The sequence below is a fragment of the Chrysemys picta genome, chromosome 2 (assembly GCF_011386835.1).
Source record: "Chrysemys picta bellii isolate R12L10 chromosome 2, ASM1138683v2, whole genome shotgun sequence".
Taxonomy (NCBI): Eukaryota; Metazoa; Chordata; order Testudines; family Emydidae; genus Chrysemys; species Chrysemys picta.
This window is the reverse complement of record NC_088792.1, coordinates 261989983-262004919: the sequence shown is the minus strand read 5'-3', so window position 1 is coordinate 262004919 and position 14937 is coordinate 261989983. Positions and strand designations below refer to the sequence as shown.

Sequence of the window (14937 nt, the reverse complement as noted above, 5' to 3'; positions counted from 1 at the left end):
GAAATGTAAAGCTTACAGTTTTAAAACAGTTTTCAATACACCACAATTTCCATACATGGAAATAACTTGGAATGACTTTGTGGGGATTCTTAGAGCATGTTCAGAGACTCCTGTTTGATATTTCATGTGGGCTCTCCTTTGACTATGAGATGTTTGGCTGATGGCATTTTAATGTTACCTGGCTGATGACAGGAATAGACGTCAGTCAGCTACAAAAGGGGGTTTAAAGAAGCAACATGCCCTAAAACTTAGTATAAAGAAGGATGGAAAAATGACCCCATTGGCAAATTGACTAGAATGTTTTATTTTTAAAAGTTAGGCATTTGAAGATAAGCCTAGTACCTCTCTGTAGATGTGAATATGAAGGACTCCTGGGTCTTGGAGGTCAGAACACAGTAGTGGATTTCAAATTTAAAAAAAAAATGGAATCATGCATTGCAGGCATCAGGAAGAGCCATATGCAAGGGAGAGAGAGAGCTAGAGAATAGAATTTTTTAAAAGGCCTTTATTATTCTCAGCTTCCAAACATGAAAATAAATTACTTTGAATTTATGTAACCATACCATACTAATACTATACTAAAAGCTATACAACACTATACCATATTGTACTAAAAATACTAAATATAGCAATAGGTATCCTCTGTGTGTTTTAGAGCTAATCCTTAGTTTGAATTTAAAATTTACAAGAAACTTTTTTTTTTTAATGAGAAAATGCTGATTTGCACAAGTGTGACAAAGTTGAATTCTTACTATGGTAATACATTGACTCAAGATAATACCATCTGGTGTTCCTATTTTTGTTGATTTATTTTTCAGTTTATAGGCTCCATGTGTGTTATGAATATGCATGCATGGTAATATGCACTAAAATGTAGTAAAAATTCAAGATAGTGTTAACCCTTTGATTGTTGATGTCCTTAGGCATTTAAATGACACACTGTATTGGCTGATAAAGTAGAAAGAGGAAGGCAGCATAAGGTTTAGGATCTAACCATAAGGAGTCAAATCTTTAATTTATCACTAAGAGTAAAGCTGCAATGCAGTAATAATTGAAAATTAAAGACTAAAAATTATTTAGGCACAGTTCTCAAAACTATGTAATTTTGAACTTAGTACAGAATTTACAAAATGCTCTTGCTCATCAAGAAACTATTTTATCTTTGTTAGACACATATGGACATTTAATTACATTACAGTGTTTAGGGTTTGTATCCTGCTGCAGTTGGGACCTTTGTCATTGACATAGGAAAAAGATAGGGCCCTATGTTCTTCAAAACATAAAATGTCTTTTTGACTGTAGTTCATCATTTTAGCATGGGAACTTCCCAATTTATTTAGGAACATTAGAATATAAACATAAGCATCATGCCTTATGCTCTCCAATTCTTGTGTTATAAAAAACAATATACCTCCTTTATAGTGAAGAGATTAAGAATCTTTGAAAAACTTTTACAAAACAGAGCTGTGTAAGTTAATATGTATCATGTCATCTAACCGTGAAAAATATATAACTTATAAGGAGCATGGATAGAAATAATCACTGCACAGATATCAGAAACTTGGGCACTCATGGAGGAAGAAGGAAAACACTGCATTGGTACACATGTGGCAGAATCTTAGTAGAAAGCCAAGACCTATAAAAATGTGCAACAAGACTTTCCAATCCCTTGGCAGTATAAAATGAAGTGTAGCACTCTCCACTTTTGTGGATGGCACTGGCTGCATAAATATTCACTGAAACAGTAATATTTTGGCCCAGTATGGTGCAGCTTTTTTTCCACTAATGAGTTTACTTCTGTCTGTCTTATCTAATTATGTACTAATATGACCTCCATCACCATATTATATGAGAGCTTTCCGGTAATTAAAAATAGGAGTAAGAGTAATAATCTATTTATTTCCTCCCCAGACTGTAGGTGAAACAGCTTAATTTGTTCATAGGTCATTTGTTTTCTTGGTATATGGGTGTAACTAATTATTGCTCACTGGAGCATTAATTTACTATAAGTTTTCCTTAGTAGCTTAGGGTTGCGACCAACACACAATGTAATCAGTGGAAGTCTTTCCATTGACTTTAGTACAAATTAAATTGAACCCTGAATTAAAATCTAGAATAAATACAGTAGCATTTTAGTTATGTCCATACTCCTCCCAAGTTATCTCAAACCACTTCCTGTCTTTTGTTTTGGAAGTGCCTATGGAAACCTCCTACTAACAAGTCATACGTTTTAGCTTATGTGTAGATAATAAGAGGCAGGTTTAGTTGCTGCATTTTTCAGCAAATCATGCAAGCTGTAGAGCATATGACAACATTGTTTGCTACATTTTGCTCAGTGAAAACTTTATTCGGCAAAAAAACAAAATAAGAGATTAAACATGTATATATGATTGGCCCAGAAGGACATTTGTTTATAAATGTGTTCTGGGTCAAACAAGAAAAGTTGTGGATACTGATTTTGGTGGTGGAAAGCTCACCCTTCACTTTACAAAGTTCACATTTCAGTGTTGGATTATTCTTCTCTCTGTTTAAACTCCTTACTGGGACATAACGGATAGATGATAGCATAATATATGTCCATCGTAGACCTCAAGAGCAGGCCAGTCAAGCCAGAGCAGAGGATATTTTTTCGGTGTTGACAATAGCATGGTAGGAACCCACTCCATATTGCCTGAACATGCATGGTGAAATCTCACAAGGTTATTTGAAGAATCAGCTTAGGAAGGTGGCCTACAAAGGGTAAGTAATGAGGTATAAAGTTTAAGTGAAGGGATTCTCCTTCAGAAAATATGATTACCCCCTAAGGATGCAGATCTTAGGAAGCTTTTGAAGCTCATGGAAGCAAATTTTGGCTAGATCAAAACCTTAATTAGCAACTAAGCAAGAAGGTTGCTATATAACAGTAAATCTATCACTTCTTTATAGTTCTGTTGGCCCCAAGCATAATGTGAACATGTTCACTGGAACAAACAAAAAAATTAGTTAACTAAATATTTACTTAAACAAATTGTATTTACCTAAGGACTTTGTAAATTCCCCCCACCACACCCCCGAGGCTGGCTGTTTATGCTGCATTTTAACTTTAGTAAAAGTGCAAGCTTCCAACCCTTAGCAATCAAACTATACAGAATTATACACAGATTTCCCCAGGGTATTGGCATATAAGTGTGAGGCTAATTGTTGCTTGATCACCTCCACAGCTCTCCTGGCAAAATTCCCCTAACATAATTAGTTCAGCAATCATTTATGTAATACCGCTAGAAGGACTGGGATAGGCTTATTTTGACTTTTTTATTAAATAAGGTAAATCTGGTGTTTTATTACTGAAGAGCTTCCTAAGGGCTATAGTGAGCATTTGTCCTCAGCCCTGAGTGTGCACTGCCACGTAGGTGTACTATGCAAAAGGGGATGCACAGGGAAGGGATCGTGATCCAGAGAGTTACATGTCTTTCGCTCTGGGATGAAATAATTTACTGTAGTTCTGAAAAAAAGGTACAGCTTTCTTCCCCCATAGCACTCAGTGAGTTCTTCTGGCTGATGTGTACTGGGAGCTTGTGTAAGCTTGTCTACTTGGTTGTGCAAGTCACTGGTCAGCAGGTCTTGTGTCCCCCTTTGTGCCTCACCTACAGAACATGTGAAAAAGATTGTTAAAAAAGTTTCCATCAAAGCTCTTTTACAACAGAAGATTGGGTTTTTGTCAGAATGAAGATTTTCATCAAAATATTTAACTTTTTGTTGGGAAAAAATCAAAAAAATTCAGTGTTAATTTTTTCCAACTACACGTTGACATTTTCTGTAAACAAACAAAAATATTTCTTGACCAGCTCTAAATGCGAGTCTGTTACAGCCACCAGCTACAGAGCTTGGCTCTTTAATTCATGATGTAGAGATACAAGGAGAACCGAGGCATCTAACTGCTACATCAAGCACCTACAGTGCAACATTTAGGCACCACTGGCATTCACAAAACCTCTCCTCTGTGGCCACCTACTCCTGTAGGTGACTAAAATCTCTAGGCACATAAGTTTCCACTGGCAAAATCTCTAGGCACCTAAATTTTTGCATGCACAAAGCTGCCTAAGTCCTGACAGTGTTGAGCAGCTTGGCACCTAACTCAGCTGAGCCCCAATGGGATTCACAAATCAGGCATTGACTTGGACCCAGCAGCACAATCAGCACAGATATGCATGGAATTAAGCGGCAGTCTGCAAATTTTATTACACTTTAACACAGGGGAAGGGTGCTACCTGCCCATCACTCAGACATTCCTATACTAGGCACTTACTTGGTTCCAGTGCAGAAGTTACAGGGTTCCTTACTATATAACTCAAACTTGCATCAGGGTTCCAGGGTTCCTTACCATATAACCTATAACAAAAAGTAAGCTCTCCCCAGGTTTCAGCTCTGAGTCGTAGCACTCTCTCTCCTACCCCCACAAGGGGCACAGAGAGTGCAGTAGGGTGGGGACCTTGGCCCGCATAGGCCAAAAGGAACTCAGCCCGCAAGGGCTACAAGGTCTGACCCTATCACATGACCCCAAGGACCAACACCAAAATCCCAGGACTGTTACCTTTGGGAACCGTTCATTTTAGTCTCTTACCCTCACAGGAAACTGGCGACAGGGGCCACCAGCAACTTGCGTGGTTGCTTCCCTCCCAAACATGCCACCTGGTATCAGAGCACCTGCTTACGCCAGGCCTGCACATGCTGTAGCCGTATGTCAGCACTTCCATCTGACAGGTGTACGCCATCATCCCTGACAACCTCCAGCCGATTGTAACGGATGTCTCTATGTGTAATCACTGAACCCTTATCCAGGAATATCTTGGTGACCCCCTTATTTACTTTCTTTGTAGCCTTGTCCACGTGGGCTGGGTCTCCTCCAAGCCCTTGCCTGTCAGTGAGTGCAGAAGTGACATGAGCTGATCCCACTGCATTCGTCTCCTGGATGCAAACAGCTTCAGCTCAAAGCTAAGCTGAGATCTGTCTGCCATCCTGGATGTTCTCTTGTGGGCACAAATCCAAACATTGCGTATGCTCTGGATAGCTTCTGAAACAAACAAGCTCATTGGGTTAGTTACATTTTGCCATTCCCTGGTATCTTTTCATTGGTACAGATGCAAATCCTAAAACACCTTGATTTTCAGGGCCCTGTAGCATGCACCTGCTGCAGGCAAAACCCCCTGTGCAACCGCTGACATCGCTGTGCTGATACTGAAGGAATGAGTACTGAATTTATATGGATCAAGGTTTTTCTTGGTACCATGCTGAATTGGTACCTTGCCAGGAAGCTACCATCACCGTGTGTGAGCAGCAGGCCTGGCTTCAGGCTCTGGATTTTTAGTGAGGCTCTTATTGCTTTTAAAGGGCACAAGCGCTTGTCTTCACATTCCTTCACTACCTCATAAGCCCCTCTTCCCTTCTGGTTTCTTTGAGTACCTTAATTGCAGAGATACTACTCCTGTAGATAATTGCACATCTCTTATGTTTAATGCATGTTGGGAACTGTCCACAGCTGCCATAGGCACCAATTCACTCACTCTCAAAGCCCTAAGGAAGGCAACAACAAATGGCGCCTTAAATAACATGGCCTCCCTCCCATAGCTACAGCCTCAGCAGAGCGTTTGACAGCTCTATCAGGGCTTCCAGTGTTATGGGTAACCTGACATCCCTCTGGCACCCACTCCTCCTGGAACACCCTTCTAAGAGTTTATGTACTATGAAATGCCTGCACAGGTCTGGGATACGTCCAACCTACTCCAGGAGGACTGGCCCACTAGTTGGCCAGAGATAGTGGAGGGTCCCACCCACAGAGAGTCAGTGACACCACATATTGCGCCACCTGGTGTGTATGTATAGGTCACCCACAGTGAAGTCCTGCCTGTGCCCTAAATCCTACAAACTGTGACTGGGTGGCCATGTAGGAATTTAGAGTCTGCAGGGGAACCAAGTACTTGACTAGTCCCACAGCTGTCATGAACCAAGGTCCAAGAGTTTTTGGGACATTGGCCATGGATCTCTGCTGGCCAACGGGATGAGTTCTCAGAATCTGCCATCCTGAAATTGAAAGAGCATCGGCAACATCATTATCCACTTCCGGGACATGCACTTCATGAACAAGGATGTTAAACTATAGGCAGTGTACAAGGAAGGCTCTCACTGGCCCTCACTTGAGCAGTCTTAGCCAACCGTCTGTTTACAATATGGAGAATAGATTGGGTTGTCACACCAGAAACAGCCTTTTTTGTTCTGAATGTTTTCTCCCCAACTAGTGACTGCCACCAGTATGGGGGGGGGGGAGAACCTAGAGGAAGGTGATGTCCCCTGTAGTATCCTGAGCCACCCAGCTTCTGGCTACCTCTGTGCACACCATTCACCTTGAAAGTAGATACCAAAACCTATAGCTCCTGAGGCATTGGATTGTTTCTGCAATTCAATATTGAGAAACGAGTCTGAACACATATTGAAACTCCATTTAACCCTTCCAGGAATCTTTCCAACACTTCTAAGATTTCCTTCATTTCCGCGGTTAATCTGATAAAATAGTGGGGGTTTCGTTCTAGAGGAGACAGATGCCAGATGAGCACAAAATGCCTGCTAGGAGCCACCACCTGGCATGCCAAGTTTAGGTGCCCCATGACCACCTGTAGTTCCTTTAAAGTTATTTTCTTTGCCATTTTAAGATCTCCTATCAGTGGCCTGGCCAATTCCAACTTCTCTGTAGGCAACCTAGAAACCCTGAACTATGTCCAGTTCAATGTGTGGGTATGTTAAACTTTGGGTAGAGCTGTCTGTTTTTTTTGTGGTGAAGGGAAGCCCAGGGCACTTGGCTAGGTTCTGAAATTCCTGAAGTATGTACTCACAGTTGCTTGTTCCTAATCTTCCTGCACATAAGAAAACATCAAGATTGTCATCAGACTGACCGATATCACACAGTTCTCTACCACCTAGTCCAACATGGAGCTGCATCTTTCCAAAGTGGTACATGACACTGAGCATGGTTTATCAAACAGTAGTGGCCTTTAAACTGAAATCCAAGCAAGTTAATGTCCCTGGGATTCACTGGAAGCAAGTGGAATGCAATTGATGTCAAATTTTGCCAACATCGCTCCTGGGCTACAGTCCCTAACCATTGCTACTGCAGCATCAAGTGATGAGTATCTCACCGAACACAGCTGGGGTCAATATAATCATTTTACTGATGAGCCCTGGGGGTCGGACTGGTGATGGATAAGCTCATATTCCCCCTTCGCCTTCTTTGGTACCACACCCAGGGACACATGCAGTTCTGGCACTGGAATGTATGGGAAGGGATTTGCCACTCTCCCTGCTGCCATCTCCCAGGTAACCTTTGCCCTTTTTCTATGCTTCAAGCCTTTAGAGAACTTCAGGTTCTCAGTCCAAGAGCTGAACCTCACACCCTCATATGGGATTTGAAAAGAGTCCAAAAATCCATTTAATAAATAAAGTATGTCTTTTTTCCCCATGGAGAAGTCCAGTAATAAATTCCATAACCCTGTATCTTAATTGGTGAAAGAGCCTTTTCTGTGGTTACTGCCTCCCAGTGTAGCATCTCTTGAAGAACTGGGACCTTGCAGATTCCCTTTCCCACAGCCCTGTTGGAACTGCCCTTCACCCCCATAATAGGAGAGTATGCAATGCTGACCCCCCCCCCCTCAACCCTCCCCCCACATCCTACAGCAGTACTTATACCTGCCTTTGGTACAAAAAAAAAGACAACATTTCCTATCATCAATTCAAAGTACACATTGACTTTCGTATGCATATTTTGAAAATGAGGTTTTGTCACTAGCAACCCACTGTCTGTGAATGCCAGCTGGGCGGCATGATAAGGAGTCATACGTCCAGCCAAAGTTCCTGGTCTATTTTATTCCAGGTGCCTCTGCCACCATCTATTTAAATCCTCTGTTATACCTTAACCATTCTACCCCACCATATGTAGCATAAGACCTCACTATGAAATCCTCATACTTGAGGAAAGAAATACACCTCTCAGGGCTTCTCATACAAAATATACTTGCATAAATGCAAAAGGCTGCCAACCAGTTCAAGAGTTTGTGGGGCAAAGGATGGGGAAGAGCCGTTTTCCTAGAGCTGTTTCTGGCAGGGCAGGGTAGCCCAGGAAGACAGAGCCAGGACCCTCCCCAGCAGCCATAGCAGCACCACGCGACCTCCACCCCCTCCACTTTGAGCAGGGAGAGTAGAGGGGGGCATGGCAACAAACCCAGCTCCAGCAGGGCTATTCTGTGGCCCCTGGGCTTCCCCCTGCCAACAAGTGCAGGGATGGGGGAGAGGAGGCCATGGTTGCAGGCCTGACCAGGGCTACATCGCTTTGGGTCCTGGCAACTCCAGTGGCCCCCGTCCATGCAACCCTCAGCCTCCCCATCACCCTCCCCCCTCAAGCAGAGAGGGTGGTGGCATCAGCATGGAATTTGTTCCTACGGGGACTTCTCCTCAAACACTAGGCAGAGCCTACAAGTGGTGGAGTGCAGAGGTACAACCCCTGCAGTGGGGCAGACACCCCACACACACCGGTGCAGATCCTCTGTCCCTTACTAGCCTCCTTTTGCATCTTGAAGACTATTGTTGTGGCTGCTGGAAGCTGGTGAGTAACCCATTGTCTGCTGGAACAGACAGGAAAGAGACTGCATATGGCCCCTGTGATGTTGTAAATCCTGGGTGCTGAGGAATGCTGGCCAAAGGATGCAGGTCATCTAATAGCACACCTACCGAACTGAGCCACTCACAAAACACACGTGACAGCAAGGTGGTACTGGTTGTGCCTCCCTTATACCTAATTAGGCAGATGATTAGAGCCATTAGCTGGGGTATTGCCAACCCAGGTTCAAGTCCCTGCTCTGAATCAGGCAGAGGAGGGATTTGAACAAGATCTCCAAAGTTCTGGGTGAGTGCTCTAGTCACTGGGAGACTGGATACAAGTTTGGCATCACCATTGTTACCTCCTCCGTTGTTTTGTTTTGTTTTGTTTTATGAGAAAGGGCTGGCCTGGCTTAGTCGTCTAACTCCAGGAGTGGGTTCTTGGCTGCTAATCCTGAGCAGAGATAGGCATCTACCATAGACCTGGAGTTAGGTACCAAACTTCCCTTGAGGAGTTCCACTTAGACTACATCTCTCTCCTTGATATTCCTGCAGGCTAGTTTACGTGACTCTCTGCTCAATGTGAATCTTTTTTTTTTTTTAGATGCCTAATTCCCCCAATACATTGTATTGGGAGACTGGACATCTAACTCAGGATTCTGAATTCCAGTAGGCAGCAGAGTGCCTAAAAATGTAGGTGCTTCAACACATAATTCCTCTTGTGAATCTAATCCTCATACGGTCAATCCCTGGCATGGTGGGCATCACATGGGGTGGGTGGAACAGCAGTAGACAAAGGCTACACTCCAGAGGGGACTCACAACTGCAATACAAGTAACTCTAATGTGGTTGCACATGGACTGGGTGACGTTACATGTCTGTGTAGCTCTGTTAGGGCCAGTGACAATCTGCTCCTACATTATTATCCCCCACCTCACCCCCATTTTCTCTGCAGTGGCCTTTATCTTTCAAGGTCTCATGTTCCGAGCAAGGAGGGCTTAGATTTAAATCCCTTCAAAGGTCATAAAATCACTGCTCAGCAAAACAACACACAACAAAGAACCAGGTACAGCTGCCTACACTGTCATGCTCCCAGCCACTTGTACAGTACTTTGGCCTCTGGTTAATCCATTTTAATTTAAAATAATGAAAAAAAAAAAAGGCCCAACCCTGCAGCAAGTGCTACCTAATCAGTGGCTGGGTTCACTCAAGGCTACCAAGCTTTTCAGTCTCTGTAAGAGAAATTTCATCCCTGGAGTAAGGAACTAAAATAACTTCCTTGAAAATGCAGCATTATAATAAAGAAAAATAAAAATCTCAGCCTGTTACTTTAAGGAGAGAAATACTTAGAGATCAGTTGCCTCTTTGACCATGTTTTCTGCAGAGCAAGGCATATTTTGCTTCATTAATATTTTTTCTAAAAGGTAAAACAGGTGCATAATACATGCTTGGTTCACCACATTGTATATGCATATAATTCATAAACTGTCCTAGCATTACAGTACCCATTCTGCAGTGCTGGAATGACATAGTTATTTTTATCTATTTCTAAAATGTTAATATTGCTAGTAATAGAATTACAACTTGTCTAGGATTTTAGAAATTTCACTGAATTAATTTCTATATAGAGAGAATATTAGCTTCCCACAAAACAAATAATAATAAAAAAGCACGCAACAGCTCTGCAGCAGTGGTTTTTTCCCCCCCAGAAGTATATAGGGGAAGATGATCTCATTTAAGGCCTTTAGGATACTAGTGGACTGGTGAGGTGGAGAGATCTTCCTGCATTTGTTTCTTGCTCTGGGTTTTTTTTTCTCCCACTGATTCCTTCAGCCATTCTTTTTAAATTTTGGTGTCAGGGAGAGAAACTTGATTTTTGCAGCACATGTAGTAATGAGTGCCTCTCAGAAGATATACAGATCAGGGTTGGACAATTAAGTAACCAAAGGTTTTGGATTTGTATGAGATGCATAAACTAGATGAATCTTTGAATTCTCTAAAACTGAACAGACTTTCTAGGACAGTGGTTCCCAAACTTCTCCTGTCATGCCCGCCCTTCCCAGTAATGGAATCTGTCCATGCCTACCCTCCATTATTGCACAGTTGGCTCAGCAGAGGAGCTTGGGCTGAAGGCACAGCTGGGGGATGAACTAGAGATGGGGGAGGAGCTGGGGCTAGAGGCAGAGCTGGCCTGGGGGCAGAGAGGGAATGAGGGTAAAGCTGAGCTGGGTGTGGAGCAGGGAGCGGATCGAAGCTGTTGCTTGGGCCGGAGCAGGGGGCGGAGCGGAGCTGCGGTTGGGGCCAGAGAGGGGCTGGGCGCCATTCCATCCCCGTCCCCATGAGGACTGGCCTAGGTCCCACTGCATGCTCCCCCAAAATCTTCCTCTATGCCCCCTAGGGAGGTGCGCCCCATAGTTTGGGGACCACTGTTGTAGGGACATTTCTGGCACATCTGCTTCCAGTGATGGTTGGGGAAAAAATCTTAAAAGCTGCCTTTCTTGTATGATATTTTGTTTCTTCCTGATCTAGTTATGGGTAAACACCACAATTACAGTCATTTCAGAACCATAAGGCTTCACTATAAGAAGTATATGAACATTCTGTGTAATGTTTATTTTTCCAAGGAGCACTGGCCATTCATAGCTGTCTAGCTTCTTTTCTCCTCCTTTTCTCTGGTTGATTGCGAGAATGGAACTCTGGGCCAGAAAAGCACTGGAGATTTTGAGCATAGCCTCTTTATATTTTTTTTCTCTGACTAGCTAATAAAGCTCATTGCTGTGCTAAGATGTTGGCGGTATCTAGCTCCTGTCATAGGAAGAGAGCAGCCATAACATGCCTAACAGAATTAGCACTGTGATTTCCACTGCTGTAGCATTTCATAGACTTAAAATGGGGTTAGGAAGTAGCTTTCACATCTGTGGAATCAAAGATGATGATATAATTCAATGTTCTGTCAGCCTTGGAAGTTCCTTTTTGAAGATTGACCCCGACTGTTAATTAATATTACTGTTTTTATATGTGCTACTCATGGACATTTGTTCGGTAAGTATGGTGAACTGTAATTTAAACTTTATAATTAATAGCTAGATTATTGCCATGATTGAAATGTCATCAAGCCACTGTAAAGCCTTAATTATAAACTCTCAATTTGAATTATGTTGATTCTAATGTAGCTTTTTTTTCTTAAACCACATGCACTCAGTTGTATCTGAGAATAATAATACTTATATTTACATGTACAAAATGCTTTACAAATCCTTAGCTACTCTTTATAACATCCCCATGAGGTTGGTAAGTATCCCCCTTTTACACATGGGGAATTAGCTCTACAGAAAAATCAAGCGACTTGCTCAAGTTTCACAGCAGGTCAAGTGTCAGCTGGAATTGATATTCAGTAGGTCCTACCATGTCCAGATCAGATATTTTAAGGACTCAATCCAAGCTTCTCTATATCCTTTTCAAAATCTATTGTTATATTAATAAGGTCTAGCTAATAAGATTTAAAAGTAGTGCTTTCTGATTTTCTGTTCTTGTCTGTAGGATGATAGATTGTATTTATTATACTAAAATGTAATAATCATTGTCAATGTTTACAGCTCATATCTGATTTTTTTTTTTTTTTTAGGCTTTGAGCTCTGTGTGGGTGGCCCCACGTGCCTTACAAAGTTCACTGTAGTCTTGGGGCCTAGGATATTGCGGGGGGTGGGGAACCTTAAACATCTTGCTATAATAATAATAACTTTAGAAAGCAGTGTGCATTGTCTTTTAATAATGGTGAGATGTTAATCTACAACCTGTAAAATCTCCATTATTCTATTCTTTCTATCATTTTGTTTTTAGCTCCATGTGGTGGGCATTTTTCATCTCCCAGTGGAGTAATCCTCTCTCCAGGCTGGCCTGGATACTATAAAGACTCCTTGAATTGTGAGTGGGTGATTGAAGCTGAACCAGGACACTCTATCAAAATTACGTTTGAAAGGTCTTGACAAATGTTTTTCTTATTTGATATATTTTTTCCAATTTTACCCATAACCAGGAGTTATTTACTGTGTCATAAAGTTCATTTACAGTTTGATTGGAGTAGTTGGGGATTTTGCCTTATTGGGTGGGATTTCCAAAATCAACAAAGTGCCTTTAGAGCATAAATTCAGTTGGCTTTTAATGGGAATTGTGCTCCTCAGTCACTGCACACCTTTTGGAAATCCCTCTTTTTGTTGTTAATTTTAACCTGTCTGCCCCAATTTAAACTTTTCATGTACCTAAAAATGTAATTTTTTTGCTGTAACATGTTACTACTGTTGAGCTATGCATGGACCTTTTATTTTATAGGGATGTTTTATTAATTTTGTTTTATTTATATAGTAAAATGCCTCCAGTTATGGTTTAATTGTTTCTAAAATACTGATCCTGTAATGGGATACACATCAAGCAAAGTCTGCGTTCATGGGTCCTGTTAAATTTAATCTAAAATGATCTTGTTGTTGCTTGACAGTATTGGTATGAAGAAGTTGGACTCTGCCATACCAAAGATCTGTTTAATAAGGAAAACCTTAAGGAAGCCTGAGTGTAGAACTTATAAATTATTTATTAGCAAAATTATTTAAAATTTTACATAATTACTTCCCTTGAGAAGAATATCATGCTGAAATAAAACACTTTTCAAACCAAAGAACCTATTTCATATCTGAATATGAGCCCAACCTTTAGGTTTTCAGTTTCTAAACTTTCCAATCAAGATCCAGGGTGAAATCCTGATTCCTCTGAACTCAGCGGGGACAGGATTTCCCCCACTGTGATAATCATAAATAAAACTACTAGGTCAGATAATCATGTATCCGTGCAGAGAAGATACCTCTGTGAGCATGGATTTCCATGCTCCCACACAGAGGTCAGTTCCTTCTGCATTACTGGTTCTCCCAGATCCCAGAGATATAGCCCTCTGAGGAACATGGAATTCCATATGTTGACAGGTGGGAAAAGCAGAGCTAGTACTTTACATCCATTGCTTCCATCCTCTTCCCATAAGAGGAAAAGAAGCTGCTGGTAAATTGTTGCTGCCTTTTGTAAAAAATTGCATTAAAATAAAGCAAAAATAAGCTTTAATTTACAAAAAAATACCATTAACTCTACTACATTTTGTCAAATTGGTGTGGACTCTGCAAGTGGGTGCTATACTCTTTCTGTAAATATTAATCTTAAATAACCTAATTGGTAAGCTGATAATAAAGAACAATTTGTGGGAATGTTTGAGTTTATAAGGCACAATATCCTGTAAATAGTTTTATGATGATTTACATGATACAGCTTGGCCATCCAATTAAAATAAATGGGGCTGGAGTCACAAAAGGATTTAGGTCCCTAACTGCCACTTTAGCCATCTAATCCCACAATAAGGCACCATTGGGACTCACAAGACCCCTGCTTAGCTATCTCCAAACCTTGCAGGCACCTAAAATTGCAGTTCCCCTACATTTTTGCAGTAAAAACACCCTAGCTCCCTATGTTCCTGCTTCTGACCACATGCACTGCAGCCCCATGGCAGGTGTCTGGATGCCTAAGCCTCAGAGACATGAAGAACTGAAGAAGATAGGTGTTCCTCTTCCTAACTTGTTTGTGGGGCCTGATCCAGTTAGTGTGTTGAGAACTTGCCTATTGGATCAGGCCCCTATAGATGAGCTTACATAAAATGGCAGGTGCTGGGGGAAGGGAAGGATGACTCCTTCCTAACTTTTAGGCTAGTGGTAGTAATGGTACTCACCTGGGATTTGGGAGACCGCAAGTTCCAGTCCTCCCTCCACTAGAGAGAAGAAAGCATTTGAACTTGAACCTCTCAAATGAGTTCAAGCTGTTCCACTGTAGATAGTTAATTAAAAAACAACAACAAAGCACTGGGATTGGATCTTGAGTTTTCCACCTCCCAGGTGACTGTTCTAACCACCAGGTTACAAAGTCATCATATATGCATGTTCACTATCTCTCTCACTCTCTCTTTTTCCGAATGATAATTTCATTAATTTAGCCATAGTGGAAGAGCTTCAACATTAGGCCTGAGAGTGAGCAAGCAGAAGAATGATAATGTAGCCTGGTGCTTAGAGCACTGTAGTGGGATACCTAGGAGTGAGGGTTCCTGATCCAGTTTTAAAAAAGTATTTATCCACAATGGAACAGTTTCAGCAGGAGAGACTGAGGGAGCCTCCCCCCGCCCCCAATCAGAATGTCCTATAGCCCAGTGACTAGGGCCCTCATCTGAGGGGTGGCAGATGCTAGTTCAAATCTATTCTTAAATGGAAGATTGAAGTGGGGCCTCACACATCCCAG

General features: G+C 41.8%; 1 protein-coding gene across 2 annotated transcripts in view; it reads left to right on the top strand.

Annotated features, from left to right (window-relative positions):
* The window catches only part of CSMD3 (CUB and Sushi multiple domains 3), a 1168516-nt gene that overhangs the window by 687232 nt on the left and 466347 nt on the right, over window positions 1-14937 (top strand). For both annotated transcript variants that reach the window (XM_005287288.4, XM_008168301.4), the window contains one exon: window positions 12460-12598. In XM_005287288.4, coding sequence (XP_005287345.2) covers window positions 12460-12598 — 139 coding nt within the window. The remainder of the gene's footprint in view (window positions 1-12459; window positions 12599-14937) is intronic.